At 30.4% G+C, this 19,517-nt stretch overlaps 1 protein-coding gene across 5 annotated transcripts in view; it reads left to right on the forward strand.

Moving 5' to 3' along the window:
• Window positions 1–19,517, forward strand: part of LOC118182467 (dynein axonemal intermediate chain 3-like) — a 76,743-nt gene that overhangs the window by 40,658 nt on the left and 16,568 nt on the right. For 4 of the 5 annotated variants that reach the window (XR_004757071.2, XM_035351812.2, XM_085812784.1 and 1 more), the window contains 7 exons: window positions 4,743–4,850; window positions 4,996–5,069; window positions 11,779–11,884; window positions 14,503–14,584; window positions 14,666–14,763; window positions 15,008–15,068; window positions 17,666–17,796. Coding sequence is in view for 4 of the 5 variants with exons in the window: in XM_035351812.2 (XP_035207703.2) it covers window positions 4,743–4,850; window positions 4,996–5,069; window positions 11,779–11,884; window positions 14,503–14,584; window positions 14,666–14,763; window positions 15,008–15,068; window positions 17,666–17,796 (660 nt within the window). In the remaining variant the exon portion in view is untranslated. The remainder of the gene's footprint in view (window positions 1–4,742; window positions 4,851–4,995; window positions 5,070–11,778; window positions 11,885–14,502; window positions 14,585–14,665; window positions 14,764–15,007; window positions 15,069–17,665; window positions 17,797–19,517) is intronic. The other variant, XM_035351814.2, reaches the window with a different exon arrangement.

Genomic DNA, 19,517 nt, shown 5'->3' on the forward strand with positions numbered 1-19,517 from the left:
TTTTCAGATGGCAAACTAAAATATATTGTACATCAGCAATGCCTGTTAGACAGTACAGTGTAACTTTGGAACAAAAATAAATTGGTTCATAAAAATATTTTCTGTATGAAAAATGTCTTGGATGACAAACAATAACTTGAGATATGAACAAATGATCTGGAAACAAATGTTACTTCAATGTGTAGCATACAGAAGAAGGTTTGATGTAGAACTTCATGTAAAGTGATATCATAACAAAACCATTTCCACATAAACATCACACGGCAATGAAGTGGGAATGTCAATGAGAGATTGCCAGTTGCTGTATGGCTTTCACTCACTATTTAACATCCCTGCTTTGGCTTTTGTTTAAATTTTGCTGTGATATCTATTTTGTAATATAAATTATTAGCATAAAATATATGACAAAAGAAGGATGCTGACAGCATCAAATTGGAAGCATTGACAGCATCAAATTGGAAGCATTGACAGCAGCAAATTGGGGAGGGGGCTAAAATCATGTCAGAGCCAAAAAAAGAAATTATAGACCAATTCAAAAATGTGGTTCATGCCTCTGATCTAATGACTTAATTTGGTATGGCAGAATCAATGATCTGGAGTATCATCAAAAATAAAGAAAAATCAAAGAAGCTGATGGTGCAAGAGAAGTGATAGATGATTGAAAGATACTAAGAGAGATCATAGGTGATTCAAGAAGATGAAGAAATTGTTGCTTATTTGGTTATAAACAAGCAAATGTCAGCTGGTAACAATATTTGTGAGGGCATCATTTATAAAAAAAGCAAGGTGATTGTATGATATCCTAATAAAAAACTACCTCGGTAAGAGTGTTGATATTGATGTTTTGAAAGCTAGCAAAGGGTGGTTTGAGAATTTTTAAGAAAAAAGATGTCATACATAGTGTAGTTTGGCACATGGAAGCTAAGAGTACAAATCAAAATACTGTTGAGGAATCTGTTCAGGAATTTAGTGACTACATAAAAGTTGAGGAATTCCTTTAGCAACCATTCAACTTAAGCCAAATAAAGCAACAAAACCATATTGTTCTGGAAACAAATGCAAGAAGAAAGTCTGTCACCCAAGATTAGGCAGCACCACCCATATAAAGCCAATGAAGGTTTGTGTAAATCTTTTGCTAGGTGAAAATGCAAATGGGGATTTAAAGCAAAGTCATTACTTGTGTACTACTTAGAATCCTATGTTATTAAAAAAATTATGGTAAAAACTAAATTGCCTGCTCTGTGTAGGGTTACCTGGGCAAATTTTTATCGAGTGGATCTATAAAGCCTTTTTCCAGGTGTTAAAAAATGCATATAAGAGATCATCTGCCATTGAGGTGTCTTCTTGTGATAGATAATGTATTTGATTATTCAGACTTGGCAGTCGAGTTGGTGAAAGAGATTTAATTACAGTAATTAATGCTCCTGTAATACAGCCTATGAATATGCAGGTTATTACAAACTACAAGAAGCTGTGCACCAAAGCACTTTTTAAAGGTATTTTGAGGTAACCTGTGGCACAGAATTAACACTCAAAAACTTCTGAAAACATCATTTTAATATCCACCATTATTTAAGTCTCACGGACAAAGTTTGGCAACAAGTGACTTACATGATCATGAATTCAGCCTAAAGAAAATTGTGGCCAAGTTGTGTTCCAGGCAAAGACTTTGGGTGCTCTGACATGGAAGAAGTTTCCCCTCCTGATAATAGTGTGTTTTTAAGCAAAAATTGCAGCTTAGAAGTTAACAATGAAAATGTGGAAGAGTTGCAAGAAGACTGCAATATGAACTGAGGATGTAAGAACTGGAACTATGTCAGAGGCAGCAGTAAAGGGCAACAGTTTGTAAGAAATTTGTCTTCAAAAGAAGAAGGAAAGAAGGGAGAATGTCCTTAGCTATTTGATCTGCAAAATTTTTGCTAGAAGTACAAGGTTTCATGGAATGTTGTCACTCTTATAAAGCAGTAGTAAGCCTTAGTATAAATATTTAAAATAACAATACCTTATCTTGCTCTAGGAACATTTTAAAATGTAGGCAGAGACAAATCACACTGGTCAAATTTTCAATGGGATAGAGGTGAGTGGTAAGACAAAGGGGAGGAAAAAGACCAGAAAGACTGTAGATACCTGTTGTTTTTACAGGAAAAGTTTCCTTTTCCAAATAAATAACATTTTGCACTCACTTCTGCACCATTTTCTACTTACATTGCTAATTTTCTTTTATGCAGATATGGTAAAGTTTTTCTTCTTCTTTTTTTATGTTTAGTATTGCATATATGTTAATATTTTACATATGTTAGATTTAATAAATGCTGTTAATTTCGTATTATGAACTTGCATACAAGTACACTTTTCTTTTCTAAGCAATCATTTTGGGACTGGAAATGGAGTAATCCATTTTTAATCCCTATGGGGAAAAATAGTTTCAGTTTATGAACATTTTGAGTGACAAACTACCTTCAGGAATGATTTAAGTTCATGAATGTAAATTTCACTATATCAAGTAGCTAACTAAAATTCACAAGTTATGGATATATGTACTGAATTAAATTTCAGAGCATAATAATTTGTGTATCTGCTGAATTACTTATTTCAGAATTATTGATTCAAGTGATAACACTGAAATAGGCTGTACAGAAATAATTCTGTACCTGATTGTTGTGCGAAATCATTTTATGTATTTTCTAATCACTTTCATAAAATATTCGTATCCTTCGTTTTTAAATTATAGAACCCAGAATTTAATACAGAGTTTGAGAGCTACAGTGGTTTGATTAAATATTGTTTTATCCACCTTGTTATTATTGTTTAGTTTATAAATTTTATAATTTCCTATTACACTAAGTTCGTATAGTATTATTACTTACTGCAAAAATTATTATAAGAGATTTTTTTATCAAATACGTACAAATTAATGAATTCATATTTATATATTTTATATTATTCAAAATATTGCTTCATCACAGTACACTCAAATTTATATTATTGTGATAAAGCAGAAAATTCTATGCATGCCAAAATACTTTGATACAGATTGTTATTGCTCTTGGCGTACAGACTAGTAAACTTGAAAATGCATTTATATATTTATTTCTAAATCAAAATATATAAATAAAATTTCAGTATGGATGTAATGTGTGATCTACCACCTTTAATTTATTATTTATTTCTATTTCTTGGATGGTGCCACTAAAGTACTGTATTTAAATATGAAGAAATTCAAATAATTCAGAATACTTAAGTGAAAATGATTCCTTTAATTAATAAAATAACCCATTAACTTTTTAACTCCTTAAATAAAGATTTCTTCTAATTTTACAAAACTAAAGCAGAACAGCCCTTAAATGTTGTGTAGCATAGCCAAAAAATAATCATAACTTTTAATGAATCTCCATCACGCTTATGTAAGATAACTTGAAAGCCTTTGCAGTGTGATAATAATACTAATGCTTCTGCAGATGGTACTGAAAGATATGAATAAAAAAACAATCAATTTTATTTGAGCCATCTAGAAAATAACTAACTAACTAAAAACAGTAGAACAGATATTACAACATTATCAACATTCCTTTACTTAAAATTCTTGTAGAATGTTAGCAAACTGTGTGATCAGAATATGTCAGAATTAATTTTGAAGCTTATAATATAAACACTTTCATATCAGATGGAAGCGTAAAGGAAAAATACTGATATATTTTCAAATATGTTCCTTAATTTTCACTGTGCTGCTTCTATTGCATTGGAATATTGCATTAAAGAATCTTACGTTATAGTTAATTTAATCCATGACATGTTCTTTTTTGCCAAAGCCAAAATTTTCAAATTGAAATATTCAGATACTATATAAAAGTCATCAAAGTATTTTTAAAAGATTATTTATGCCAGTTGCATTTTAATATGCAGTTTGTATTATGTTTTATAACAGAAAAAATTTTATTTTAGCCTAATTTTTGGTTTCCTAAATCTTTATAATTAAAAAATTAATATCAGAAATAACTTCAATTAATAAATAACACTATGAATGTGCTTAAAGTCTTAGCTAGGACTTTATCTGAGGGATTTTAATTTTTTAAAGCTCTGTAAAATGCTATCCGTTATTTAAGAATAACTTTCGTAATTTCATAGATATGTAAATTTAATTTTTGGGGTTAGGTATTTTGTAATTTTTCTATTAAACTTATGTATTGATGTTTTCTTCTTACCTGTTAGTAATAATTAATATGGTAATATTAATAGCATAAGATTTCAGTAAAATGTACTTTAAAATCATTTTGAGAAATTTTAATTCTAATTAACTCATATTTTGCTCAGGATTTTAACTACTATGTGCCCCAAATTGCATCAAGGTAATTTTGAGTGCTGTTACTTTCTGAATGGGGTTTTTGCATATCTTTGAAGGAAATTTTCATATAAATTTCTAAAGAAGCACTTTTTAGGTAATATGGATTTATAATGATATTTATTTTTAGTCCATCTGAAAGAGATAATTTGCTATTCATCATATGCTAGACATTAATTCTAATCAAAATAATAGCAGTCCAAAGGGATTTGGAATTCAGTTTAAGCCTTGTTTTCTAATCTGATTACCCTTAGCTAAAACATAAAATAATCTGTAGTTATTTCATTCATCATTTATAAAAAGGTGCAAGCCTGTAACTGCAAATTTTAAACTTATGCAATATCAAATAGTAATATTTTTATTAAAAAATTAAAAAATTGTGTTATAAATTTTCTTTTTTAAGGATGACTGTTTTCAGCCTGTCATTGCACGTTATACTGCTGCTTCCAGTATGGATTACTGCCACTTACATGGTTTAACCCACCTTATGTGGATACCTAATCATATAGAGGTACTGAATGTCAAAAAATTTGACTTTGCTAAACTTGCTACTTAATTTGTTGTTTTTTATGATTAATTAATGTCAGATGCTCTTTATGCCTATAAGTATGTGGCATAAAAATATTGTTTATATTATTTCTTTTGAACTCTGATAGATACTGGCAAAGGGCGATTGTAAACAAAATGAGTTTAATCATTCATATCAGATTGCTACATGTGGTTTAGATGGGTAAGTATAAATTTTTTAATGACTTAATTATAGGTAGTTTGGATCTTCCAAGTTTTGAGATCTGTTATTTTTTTATTTTCTAGCATAATATTATCTTTTATAAAATATGTTTAATTTTGTATTCAAGTCTGTTTTATAACATTGAGGTGCTTTAACAGATGCTTCAGTACATGCAGTTTAATAAAGGCTGGCATATCTAAAATAGTGTAGGCTCCAACTGTATATAGGAACTCACTTATCTGCACTATCTGTTACTCACCATGAGTCTATTGATGATTTATACATAACAAATATATGTATATAGCCTGTAATAAATGTCCCATTTATCAGTCTGTCTTTATTTACTATACACATTTCCACTCATGCACAGTGGCAGGCAAAATACCTTTTTGGTGCCTTGCCCCCCCCCCAAAAAAAACACTTACCATAGTATAATGTATAGAATATACTCGTAATAAGAAAATACTGCAAATAATAATAAAATGCTGAATCTGGCTTACAATACTTAAAAATATTGTTGCATTTTTTTCTGGCACCAGTTGTTATGTTATTTCCTTCCTTCACGTTCTTACGGGATCATGTAGATTTGGAGTGAATAACAATGACACTTGATGAAGTATCGAAACACACTTTATTAACCACTATGCATCAGGACAGCTCCAAAACACATTTTCAGTCGTCGAAGAACTACTATAAACACGCTGGAACAATCAGTGACACAGCCACACTGTCATTCAATAGCAATGGAGAAAGCTTCACTGCAAAGCACCAGAGTACAGCTCCCGACACTGCTCGGTTGTTCTCAGAATTCCACGTACTCTCGAGACTCTCCACGCTACAATTTGCGATGCACTCGACGACACACAGAGCACAGCTCCCGACTCTTCGGTTCAGTCGTTCCCGGAGCTTAACACACTCCCTCGATGATGCACTAACTGCGATACACTAAGAGGCTCTTCGATGCACTCTGCACTCGTTGGCCGGCTGTCAACTCGATTGTCTCCGCACGGACTAACTAGATGAGACACACTAACTATCTTGCACTCGACAAGGCACTCCGACTGCAGACCAGCAGGGTTTATGTAGCTTCCGGCTTATGTTCGAGAACATTCTGAGCTAAACCGGTAAGAATTCGTTCCAGAAGGTTCTTCATCCATCCATGGCGTATCGCCAATTTTGTCAATTTTGTTACACTAAAAGACTCTTTGATGCACTCGATAGTGCACTCGGCACTCGCTGGCCGGCTGTCAACTCGATTGTCTCCGCATGGACTAACTAGATGAGACACACTAACCATCTCTCACTCGATGAGGCACTCTGACAGCAGACCAGCAGGGTTTATATAGTTTTCGACTTATGTTCGAGAACATTCTGGGCTAAACCAGTAAGAATTTGTTCCAGAAGGTTCTTCATCCGTCCATGGTATGTCGCCAAATGTGGCAACCCTTCTTTCCTTTGCCATTTTATGGCAACCCTAAAACTGCTTTGCGGTGAAGCCATTTTACCACGCCTGTGCATTTCGTAACAATATATTAAGAATAGTCACTACCTAACTACACTTCTATGAAGTGCTGTACAGATTTTTGGGATAACAGTCTCAGGTTAGGCTTTAAATTTGAGGCAAAAAAATCAAGATTAGCATTGGATTCAGAAATGTATCTGTGTTGGCAGAAAAATCAGACATACGACGATCTAGAGTTAGTTAAAAAGATCTCACTTATTTTGCATATTTATATAATTGTTTAAAAAAACGTAGAATTCTTAAACAGTAAAAAGTTTAATATATATTTTAGATAAGTAGATATATTTATTAATAATATAATATATTAATACAATTAATTACTATGCATACATTTTTCTTCCATTGGATGAAGCAAATTTATCAATTACTTCATCAAAGTCGATCATTTCAAATTTTTCTCTTTCCACATTTAAAAATGCTAATATATCACTTAGGCGATCTTGTCCCATCATTGATTGTAAATATGTCCATTACATTCCATTAAAGTCTGTATTATAAAATCCACCCAAGTTTTTACAATTTTTTCAAGATCATTAGGAACATTATTCTTGTCTTATAAATTTTCAACTTTCTTTAAAATACAAATTTGGAATTAAGATCACTTAATCCTGTAAATTGTATACTTATTTCCTGTTGCAGATGATCAGGAACTCTTTTCATAACACGAGAAATTTCCCTTTTTGCAGGAAGGACAATATCTCTAGCCAATTCTCCGGGCATTTTTTTGGCATCTTCTAACATGAATTGCTGTATCAATACCCGACTTTTTGCAAAGAGACATTATCTTTTCACAGTTCTCGTCTTGAATTTCTGCAAGTTCAGGTGCTAATGATTCATGATCATAAAATGCTCCTCTAAAATTCATTTTAAGATCTTGCAATCTGAGCTACACATGATTAGTTCTCCTAAAATTTCATGCCAGAAATGGACTTAAATTATGAAATTAAAATTCAGTGTATTATGCAATAAAATTATACCTCCACTTCTGGTTTCACTTGCATAGAACTGTCCTCTACTAATTTTTCTAATAGTTCTTCAAATTATAATTATTTCACTTTATTAGCTTTCTTAATTTAATTTGAAATATAAGAATTTTAATAGGAGTATTCCCATTTAATTATATACAAGTCTTTTCACCCAAGTTTTATAATTTCACTGCATTTTAAATTCTTTGGATTATATGCTATATGTTTAAAGGTAAAAAAATTGATTAATAAATTTTTCACTGAAGTTTATTATCATATTATTTCACTTATGATTTCATTCTTTAGATAAAATTTTATTTAAGGTACAAGATTCTAATTAGAATTTACTTGGTTTTTTCCTTGTTTGGGAAAGGGCCAGAATTTTCAGGTGAACTATTATAGTTATGACACATTGAAATGGTTCATCAGCTAATTCTGGATGCAGAAAAGCAAGGATTTTTATAGAGGGGACATTTCAGTTGATTTCATTGTTTCTCTCTCCTGACGAAGTGGCATTGAAGTTTATTGAATTTCTTTTCTGTTTTGTTAATTTTTTTAAAATTTCCTTAATTTTTTTAATTGGGATATTGCTTGTTTGAAAAGTTTTGGTTTTAACATTTTTTAGATTCTTTGTTGCATTTATAGGATTAGTTGAAATTTATTAATTAAGAATTTCAATTTTTGGTTTTTGTAAAAAATTAGTTTTAAATTTCTTACTTTATGTCTTTACTGATACTTTTTCGGCAGCTTAAGTTGTTTTATATATATATAATTAAATTATACAAAATCTATATTAATTATTCTTAATTTTCATCATAAATCTGAGTTCTCATAATTTCAGGGCCAATGTTCTGAGATTTTGTGATCCATTATGGTTTCATTAAGGATTAGCAAATCGTAAGAAGGCAAGATGTGTTTCAAGAAGTATCTACTTGGTGTCACAGTCTTGGTTTTCTCAACCATTCCAAACGTTAGGAATAGTATCAGCTTTAGCTACTGCAAAGTATTGAGTCCATGCATAAGAACATTGCTATGGTCTACTGCTTGCATGAAACATACACTGGGGCAATTGGGATGCTGCACCATGTACACTACTATGCATGAATGCTGCTAAACTTAGCTGAATTTACTCTTAGGAGTATAACACACCAGAGTACTTTGAGGAAACCTGATGATTTGAGACTTATATTTGACTGAAATTAAACTCCCCCTCCCCCTGGTTTAAAGTTGCTGACTGGATTCTCCCATTCATACGTTGTTGATTAATAGAAGAATTGTAGTCCATCGGCAATATGTTCAGCTTTTCTTGATCAAATCAGAGCTTCCATTTAATAGTCTGAGTCTGTTTTCATTTCAGGAGATAATGTACAACATCACGAATATTACTCCTACAAATGTGCTGCATTTTAGCCAAGCTTCTATTGAACCACTTAAAGTATTGTGGAAATTATGACCTATCAAAAACTGATCTGCATAGTAATTGCTCCAAAATGCTTTGGAAGTAATGTTAATAATGATGGGATACATAAATAAATAATGGGAAGAGTACCTTTTCTTTTATCAGATAAGTCCCACTGTGTCTACCCTTACTGAAGGAAAAGATCTTGGAATTTTCTTTTGTCTCTCACTGTACGTGTAGATAGATGGCAGTCTACCATTACTCGGATTATTGTTGTTTCAGTATGATCATTGGCTACTTCATTGTAGAAGTGCCCAGCATGCACTTTTATTTAATAAATTTAGACCATCTGTAATCTTTGAACTTATTATAACATTTTAAAAAGAATGGCTGCAGACAAGGTTTGCCAACATTCAAAGTGAAGACAGACTGTTTGTACAAATGGATTTATTTATTTTATTTATTTTTTATTTTTTTGTAATTATTTTTCTCTTTCTGGAATTATCTTCACCATTCAAGAGGCCTATTTTGTGGTATAAATGTCTGCTTGAAAGATTGTGTTAAGACTACCCAACTTGTGCATTCATATCCAGAGCAGCTTCCCTCATTTTGACCATATAATGCCTAAATGCTAGGCTGAGAGTCCTGCCCTGTATGTTAGTAAAGAGATTTTTTTACTTTTTATATTGGCTTTGCTTCATGTGACAGGTAGCAGATGAGTGTTCTTTAACTTTTTGTCTACTTTAATTATCATTGAAATCATTTTTGCCATGTTAAGTTTGTAGTGGACTTTTCATGATTTGACTCAAAGCTATGTTTGCTCTGCTCTTATTGGTCTCTCAACTTCAACCCAAATCTATCAGTAATAAGTCATCCATACATGAATGTAGTTGTATCCGTTGCAGAATTGCATTCTACCGTATGAGTGAAAATTTTTATTTATTTATTCAATATTTCATAAATTCAGCTAACATACATTTAGCTGCTATACTATTAGAATAAGAAATAGATGCAACTTTCTTAAAAAAGGTTGTACTTAAAATGTAATGCAAAACTTCCCACCCCACAAAAAAGTCAATAAAATGGGCTGATTTATGAAGATGTGCAAGTTAAAACGATATTGTATGATATTTTGTAAATTATCTTGATAAATTTTAATTAATTCTGTTTTTAGCATAAGTATACATTTCCTCCATTATAAACATTCTTGTATTTTTATTTCTTTTATTCTATGGTATAACAGACTATTATTACAAATACTTGCATAAAAATTGCATAAAACTTTTATTCATATGCATCAGATTAAAGAGTTTGATAAAACTATATGAATTTAAATTATTAAGATCTTTATACAAACTTGTTGGTTCATATAGTATAGAAATTTTTAAAATGTCTGGTTTATGCTGCTTTTATTCAACAGTAGGATACTTTGAAGTATTTCTTCCCATTTAATACTGCTTGGCAACTGTGAAATAGTTAAAAATAAATTAAAGTCAACTTCAAATGAGTCTATAAGCTTTCAGAGCTGACTTAGTTTAGATATTCAGCTCTGTATCCACTTATTTCTATTCTCCTAGATTTTCTCTGTACTGTATCATTTAATGAGAAGCTAAATATTCAGTAGGAAATTTTGAGAGCAGACAGTCTGATTGTATGTCTATTATACTGTAGGGATTATATTTATTTATCTAACAGTTAAATTTTGAGTTAAACTTCCTTTCCTATCGCTTCTTAATTTCAACTTGCCACTTCCAGACAGAACGTAGTTTTAGAATCACGTTCGAATGCAAATTGAGGAAGAGCGGTATTTAACCGCAAAGTTCTACTGTCTTAGTCAAAGAGAACCAGAAATTCTGGCTAACAGTGTCCGCCTTTTTAGGCTACTCTCTCTTAAGCTTTTATTACACTCGGCCGTACTTTAGGCCCTTAATAGCTTCACAGTCAATTAGCATTAAGGGGCTAACTCCATTAGAATCTTGATCACTTCGGTTATATCTTTTTAGTTAAGTTTTAATTCTTAGTTTCCTAAGCCCGAGTGGCCTGCCAGCGGCCGAGCGGTAAAGTCGCTGAACACTGGTAGTTCGGTCCGAGGTTCGAATCCCGCGAATGGGCTGGCTGCATGGGCATTTTCGTGGTTTTCCCCATGTGTAACAAGTATACGAGCCAGTTTCCTTTAGAAAGTCCTCCACGAAGGCATCCCTCCTCTTAGGCAGATAGCCCTCGAGGCTTTGCCATAATCACACACACACACCTAAGCCCGAGTGTCGGCTTTATTGTAAAACTCCAAGACAGAGTTCTGTTAAATCTTATTTGAATAATAAAGTGTCTTTTTATCCTTTCCAACTTTAAATTTCTGTCTCACGAACTCAAGAGATTATTTGCTTACTAGTTCTTAAGATTTTTCACATTCAACTGTAACTTAAAGCACACAATAGAGAATCTTAAACACCTAGTGGGAATGTATGAGCATCTAACTGAAATGTTACCTAGAATATATTTAAAATTAAATTTGTATACCTTATAATAGATTTATGTGTTTATGTTATTGTTATGACTGATTATTGATCACTCATTTATTTTCTTTGTTGGGAAACAAAGTCTTCAATTTAATTATATTTTTTAAATACAGCAGTAGTAATTAAGATATAATAATCTTTGTTGTTTTACTTCTAAATTAACAGCAGTAGTAGTTAATTTAGTTCTTTTTATGTTAATGTCCACTAAGATGGGCACACTGCCTCCTTAATTTTAATTTATAATTGAATTTATTTGTAATTTATGTGTGTGCGTCTGAATATTATAATCGAGAAATTTGTTATATAGTGTTTTGAGATTTTGGGATTTAAGAGCTGCCATTGCCCATAAACCAGGACAGACTGTACCCAAATATTTCCACAACCTTGATGGGAAATGGGAACCTTTCCATTCAGTAAGATATTTCATTTAAATCTTTTACATTTCCTGTAAACTGACACTGGCATTATTTCAATTTTTAAGTCAGAAATTCTAATGATTTCTTGGCTGTAAATAAAACAAGCAGATTGAGAAACAAGCAGAAAGAGAAAAGGTTTTAAAATAAAATAGCAGGATTATTTGAAGAATCATGAATTGTGATATAAGAAAGAATTCTATTTAAAAAAAAAAAAGAAAGAAAGAAAGAAAAGAAAAAGCTATAAATTATTTGGACTGTAATTCAAAGGCAGAATTTCTTTTGTTAGCAATTCAGATCGCAAGTACATGTCTTTAGACACTTTGTGTAACAGTTGAGAATGGGACAAGATATAATTGCAGTGGAACTTATTTAAGAATTTCCCAGTTGAAATATTTTGTCACTCAGGTTATCTTGCACACTATTCTTTATATCAAAAATTACTCAAATTTAACCAGATTATCAAAAATTTAACCAGATTTTGATGCCTTAACTAGAGAAATACTTTGATTATGTCTGTTTATATTTATCTGTTGAGTTGATTTATTGTAAGCAATTATAAATTATGACTTGCCCATGTACAAAACTTGATAAGCAAACAGTCATTACTTTCAGATTTTAATGCAAACTGGGTATATTTTTTGAAATTTTTAAGATGTACATATATCAAGTTTGACATCATTTAATGTTTTGCAAGGAAAGGCGAGTATTTCAGATATAAGTTATATCATGGCTAAGAGGGAGCTGAAGGAGCTGCAACCCTCCAAAACAGAATTTTTAGTTTATATACAGCTACAAAAGAATTGATTTTAGATAAAAGTCACAGCTATCCTAGCAACAGTAATGAAAATTAAATTTTAGCTATAGTAATGAATTATATAATGGACACAGTACATTTTTTAATAAATACATTTACATATTTTTCTAATCAACCAAAATAACTAGAAGGTATAAATAGAAGTTATTTCATGTTTTTATTTTTGATCAGTTATTTGTCAATTAAAATATTTTTTAAATGATAAATAAATGATAACAGACTCATTTCTGGGTAGTGAGCAAATAATTATTCTGTATTATTAACAATTTTCTAAAAGGTTAGATTCTAATTTTCAGAATTGGAAGTTTGTTGTAGTGTTGGCAAGGAAACCTAATGTAATATTTATTCTAATGGATATCTGTCTAACACGCTATGTAAACAGAAAAGAGCAGCTGCTCAGAAGAGGTACTTACGAATCATTCTCTGCACCTTCTTTGAATAGTTGCTTCATTTTAGCCACAGCTCATGTTAACCCTTTGTTGCATCATGTCCACTTTAGTGGACAAATGTTTAAATTTGTTTATTCTTCTGTAAATGCCTTAACAGATTCCATTCGTGTGTTTATTCATTCTATATTATTAGAACTTTCAACTGTCGATCATAGATGACTGTATAGCATCACTAAGTAAAGCATTGCTATTTGCAAAATGGCTGCTACTTCTGTTTCCAAGTTAGTACAATTTCTCATAGTAAACATTATATAATATTGCTTACATTTTCTTATACTGCTATTTTTTATTCATAATTAGTAATTTTAGTGGTGTGTGTAGATAAAGATCTACCGAAAAGAGTAAATTGAAACCCAAATGTACTGCTTATCAAGCCAAAACACCACTGGAAATGTTTAGGTTTGGCAAGGAATTTCTAGAACATTTGAAATTTGAATCTGATAGGTACAGGTTACAAAATTGTAGCAAAATGAATTCAATCACAATCGATGAAATGAAGATATTTTGGGGTATCTGTTTGTACATGTCAGTTGTAGATTTACCATTTAGAAGATGGTAATGATCAAACAAGGCAGGAAATGATTTCAAATGCAGTGACCATAAATCATTGGGTGCATGTACCCAACTATTTGTGTGCATGTATGTAGTATATGCATACTGTCCTGTAGTGAACAAACTGTAGCAATTATTTAAAACGAAATTTGAATAATTTTTTATTATTATTATTACTAATGTTATTTTAAGTAGAAAAAATACAAACATTATCGTTTAACTTCTCTAGATTATTTGTATGCAACAAAGGGTTAAAATGCAATTGGGAAGCTTTTCATTCATGTAAGGGGCGTAGCTAGAAAGGGGGGCATCTGTCCCCGGGTGCAGAATCCAAGGGGCGTCAAACTGATGTTACCAAATTTTAGAATTAAATGTTTTCCATTCTTGGCAAGCAGTAGGGGGCGTGAAATCTTCAGTTGTTCCTGGGCGCTGAAAACCCTAGCTACGGCTCTGTTTATGTAGCTATGCATATTGATTGAAATTCGTGCAGGGAAGGACGAATTTATGCCATCCTTTTACTGACCACTCAACAGCACTTTGTAGCCACCTCAGTGTACCATTTCCATACACTCATTCCCATTACAAAATGTGTTTAGTTTGATTCACTCTATCTGTCTTTGCATTTCTGCCAGATATTTTTTAATCACCATGTGTATCTGTAATAAGTAAGGATATTGTTATGTGAAAGATCCTAAAACGTGTTTTTGTTTTATTTGTAATCTCCTTGTTTCTACTTTCTACCTGTCTATACATATATTACTTTTGTTTTCATTTTCCCCCTTTCCTTTTCTTTATCAAAGGTGGATATAATGTCTTCTGATGGAAAAAGACAATCTGTAACATGTTTCACTTTGAGAGAAGTCTCAAAATTGAATAAGAAAGGTAAAACTATAATATTAATCAAGGGAATTATTAGAATAGTTTTAAATTATTTTATTTTCAAATCACTTTAATCTCTTTTAGGAATTAAAGAAGTTTCTCAAGATGATGATCCAGGAAATACAAGCATGGACACCAGTGCAAAGAAACCTTTGTCTACAGAATTCATTTGTGGTTGTGATGTATGTTTGATGAATTTGTGATATTGACTATGATGCTTATTCAGTACTGCATTTCACGATTTAAATTATCTTTGGCTTTTATGCCACTTATATGTTGTATGTAATGATATATTTTCATCCTGTATTGCGATACTGAAATCACCATCAAAACTGAATTTGATAGCTCCATGATATGAAAACAAAGTATTTTAATTCTGTTTCTAATTTTAAATTTTGATGTAGTGAATGAATTCATTTGTCACAGGATGGAAAACTGCTTCGTGGGAATTTTAAACTGGAAAAAGATGAAACAGGAAAATACATTAGTAAGAATAAATTTTATTTTATAAAAATTTCTTTCCCTTTTTCTTTCAACCTTCTTAGCTTTATGAACATAAAATTTAGAAGGATGGCTTCTTATTCATTGCACATGAAAATTTCTGCCAGTTTTTAGTGTATTCGATTTTGGGTTGGATGTATATTGAAAGAAAAGGAATCAAGGTGTTGGTTTTTAATTAAGAAAATGCCATTCATTCATTAGATTATGAGAAACTTTAAATTTTAGGACTAAATCTGTAATGCTCGGAGGACTTATTCTTCAGTTAATTTAATCATAAAATATATTTTGATTTCCATTAATTACTTCTTTAACAAAAGCCCAAAATTAACTCAAATTCATGCAGTAAAGCTTCATACTTAAAATTCTTATTGTAACTAAATAAATATTAACTTGGACTTTAAAACGTTTTTAGTATAATACTGCTTAAAGCTTAAATTACATTACATTAAAATTTAGATCATATGCACTTGAATAAATTTTTTCTTCTTTAATAACTTTTAGTTGTAATTTATCTGTATATTACTAAAATGGAATTTCTTTTTCCAAAACAGAATTTTATTCTGAGGATATTTTTGTACCATGATTCATAGATTTTTAAAAACTTTTGGTAATCAGTTAATTGTAAACAACAGTCTTATGGTAAAATTTCAAAAAAGGGATCAATTTTCTACTAAATTAAAAAAGAATTAACATAAATAAACAATATTGTGTTTTGTGGCATATGGAGACCATTTTTTGTATTTTGGGACCATTTTGAGGATTTGTTACATTATTCTACTAATGTGTTACATTGATTTGTAATTGCTTATGTTAAAAATCTACAGAATTTGCTTTATATTTTGAAAATTAATCAAATTCCAGCAAACAGACTGTCTGAGTGAAAGTATCTTGGTTTTCTCTATATAAAATGTGAATACGAGCCAGTTTTCTAAGAAAATTCTCCGTGAATGTATCCCTTCCCATAACCTTTAAGTGCTTTACCATAATTTGAAATAATCCGAAATTAATTAGCCAAAAATAACCTTTATTTTAAGTTGAATAACATTTGGAGACCTCAGCAATACATTAAGTGATGTTCTGCATTTTTATGAATTTAAATGAAAGGAAATTAAAAAAACTTAAAGCATAAATTATTTTTTTAAAAAAAAGATTGTTAAATATCTTTCTTTAGGGTAAAAGTAAATTTATGGAGAAAAAATAAATAGGTGTATAGTACGAGGCCTATTCGAAAACTAAGTATCGTTTTGAAAAAAAAAATAGTAAAACAATTTTTTCGAATCCAATTTTATTTTTACATGAAAATACATGTCTTAAACTACGAGTAAAATAAGGAAAAATAGAAAATATTCTTCTCCAGTTATGCAATTGCTTTTAGCAAGATTTGAATAGTTGTATTATATTTCAATGGCAGGTTCATACTAGGTACCTTTTGCATCTGTCACCAATATTAAAATCATAAATAAATAATCTTGTAGTATGTGTTAAAGATATGTGAATAATTCCAGATTAGAATCTTGCTATAGTATCAATCAAAAAGGGAAGAGGCAGTATTTTTTTAAACAATTTGGATTTCAAAGTAGGCACGTAAATGACAGCAGTAATAGAGACAAAAGATTCCCTTCCCCATTTTGTTGTATTTGCTTATTTCAAAGCAAGAAGAATAGTTTTAAAATTATCATTTATGAATGCCTTAGATAAATCATTGAGCACCATCCTCTGTATTTAGGTACATCAGAAATTGCTATTTCTCAGTTTACCCGTGATCAAAGCACCAAGAGAAAAGTGTTGCCAATTTTAGATACTCCCTAAAAAAATCATTATTAGAGAATGGACTATAAAAAAAAAATTTAATTTCCTTTTGGTTACGGTTTTGGGTTTTCTATATCATTTGGCAGTAGGCTACCAGAAAAACTGAACATAAAACCCTAAAACCTTTTAGTGTTTTCAAACTTTTCATGTTAAATTTTAGGAAACTACGAAATGAGAATGGCATCTTTCTTTGAGATTTTATAATATTCCTTTTTAATGTAGTTAAATGTTCATCAGTGTAATAAATTTTGCTTTAAAAGTGCATGAATCTTATGTGAGAAAAAGCAAAATTATTAAATCTTTGGCTCATTAATCGTTCTTTGTTTCTTAACTGTTCTTTTAATTTTTCTTCATCTAAAATTATCAAAAAACTTTCAAACTGGATTTTTTGAAAATATCATTCATTATCTATCAATTTCAGTAATGATTCTAATGTCAACCCTCACTTTTGTTTTTAACGAAACATTTTGTATTCATCTGTAACTATCAATTTTATTTAATAATTCTAGTTTATATCCTGACTTTTTTACTATATCTTTTTCTGGTGCTTTCTTCCTCTCTGGAAGTAGCTTAAGCGAACATAAATGTTCCTTATTCTTGGCATATTTGAATGAATGTATTATATCTGATGAAAAACCGCCATGCATGCATCTTCTTTTTTTACTGAAATTAAGATTGCAAAATAATGTAAAATTTTGGCATTGCAAGTTATATCATATTTATAGTGGCAAAGGATGTTAATTATATTTCTTGTAATTTATTTATATATTTCAGCAAAACTTCCTGAATTATTCTCTTCACCTCATAGCAGTTCTGTGACTACGCTAGCTGCTTCTCCATTTGTAGAAGATGTATTTCTTAGTGGTGGATCAAGAACATTTGCTATAAGGAAGCATGGAATTCTGGTATTTTATATCATTTCTTTGAGCATAGTAAACTGATGTCTTCTTTCGCAAATTGTTTGTATCTATAGGATATTGAAATAATTATTTCATGTGTAAGAAACTATAAAAGTGTACTGAAAAATAGTTTATTTGCAGCAAATACTTAAAAATAAGTTTACTGTTATTTTTGCTGTTATGCATTAAATTGTATGTATGGACTTTTTTCCTTTCAGATCAAATTTTAATTTTATTTTAATAAATAACAATCAGTATATTCATAATTTTTAAGGCAACTATTATTCTTATATGCAGTTAAATTTGTTTGTTTCAAAATCATAAAGATAGTAATACAAATTGGTATTTAAGTAAATTTATTATTGAAAACATGGAAACATTTCTTTTTATTTCTTAAAGTCCATAACATTTAGATATCCAACTATAAAGTGAACCAAGCTTTTTGCTTGTAAACTAAAATTAAATGCTCTGTACTGTAATATGTTTTGTAATAACTTTGTTTTGAAGATAAAAACTTTTCGCTATTAAAATTCCCTTAATAATTAAATCTTTAAAATGTCTCTGCAACATTTATTCATTTTGCTTCAGGAAAGGTTTCATATCCACAGTCACTGAATCTGTTGCATTTTTATTTTCTAATGTTTTCATAATTTCAGCATCCGAAAGGGTTGGATTTAGAACATGATTAGTGTCAGCATTAGAAATGAAATATTTCATACTGTAGTATGTTTGTAATAATTTTGTTTTCAAAAAGCAAAACTTTAAGCATTAAAATGCTCTTAATTTTATTCAATCTTTAAAATGTCTCTGCAACTTTTTTATGGATTTTGCTTCACGAGAGGTTTCATTTCCACAATCGCTAAATCACTTGAATTTTTATTTTTCAGTGTTGCATAATTTCAGCTTCAGGAATGTTGAATTTAGGATTTGATTAGTGTCAGCGTTAAAAATTATTATGCCTCAGAGAAAGTGATCTGAGTAATCAGTTTATTTGAAATATCCTTTTTAATAACATCAACTCATGGGCATTCTTAATCAATAGCACCTTAAGCATTTGATTATTTAAAACCATTTTTGTGAAAGCAGTTTTGTACCATTGATGCATGTATGTTTTTCGCAAAAGGAAAATCAGTTCTAAATTTATTAGAAGATTTATTTTAAACTCTTAAATTTGTTCAGTATATGCGAATAAACTTTGAATTATTTACTTACTAGTGCCATTTAAATCTGACAACAGTGCAATAATCTTAAAGCTCTCTGGAAACCTCTCCAAAACATGCTATGTGTAAAATATTGTCCATGCATAACAGGAAGATTATCTAAGCTTAAATACTAAAATCCCTGTTTGATGCATTTCCTATAAGAAATGTTTATATATTGTTGCCTTGAATATTTAAGCAAAATGAAGGAGCTATCTACTTTGTATTTTGTCATTTTTTTCTTCCCATCATTGAGAGCTGAAAGCAAAAATTTTTTAAAGAACTATATAGTAAAACAGTTCTCTTTCTCATCACAATTAAAAATATACATTGATGCATACTTTTCTTATATTTTGCAACCATTCTGGTTCAGCAGTTCTCTGCTTCTATCATCTTATCAGTAATATTTTTGCAAATTATTTGGCAATGAATTTTAAGCCTTTTCATTCCTTTTGTACCATTAAAATTTTCATACCATAACTGTGCTTCTGAATTTTAAATCTTGCACTGAAGTATTGGCCCATGAAC

The sequence above is a fragment of the Stegodyphus dumicola genome, chromosome 3 (assembly GCF_044657685.1).
Source record: "Stegodyphus dumicola isolate Sdum_Otavi_A_Nest chromosome 3, ASM4465768v1".
NCBI classification, from domain to species: domain Eukaryota; kingdom Metazoa; phylum Arthropoda; class Arachnida; order Araneae; family Eresidae; genus Stegodyphus; species Stegodyphus dumicola.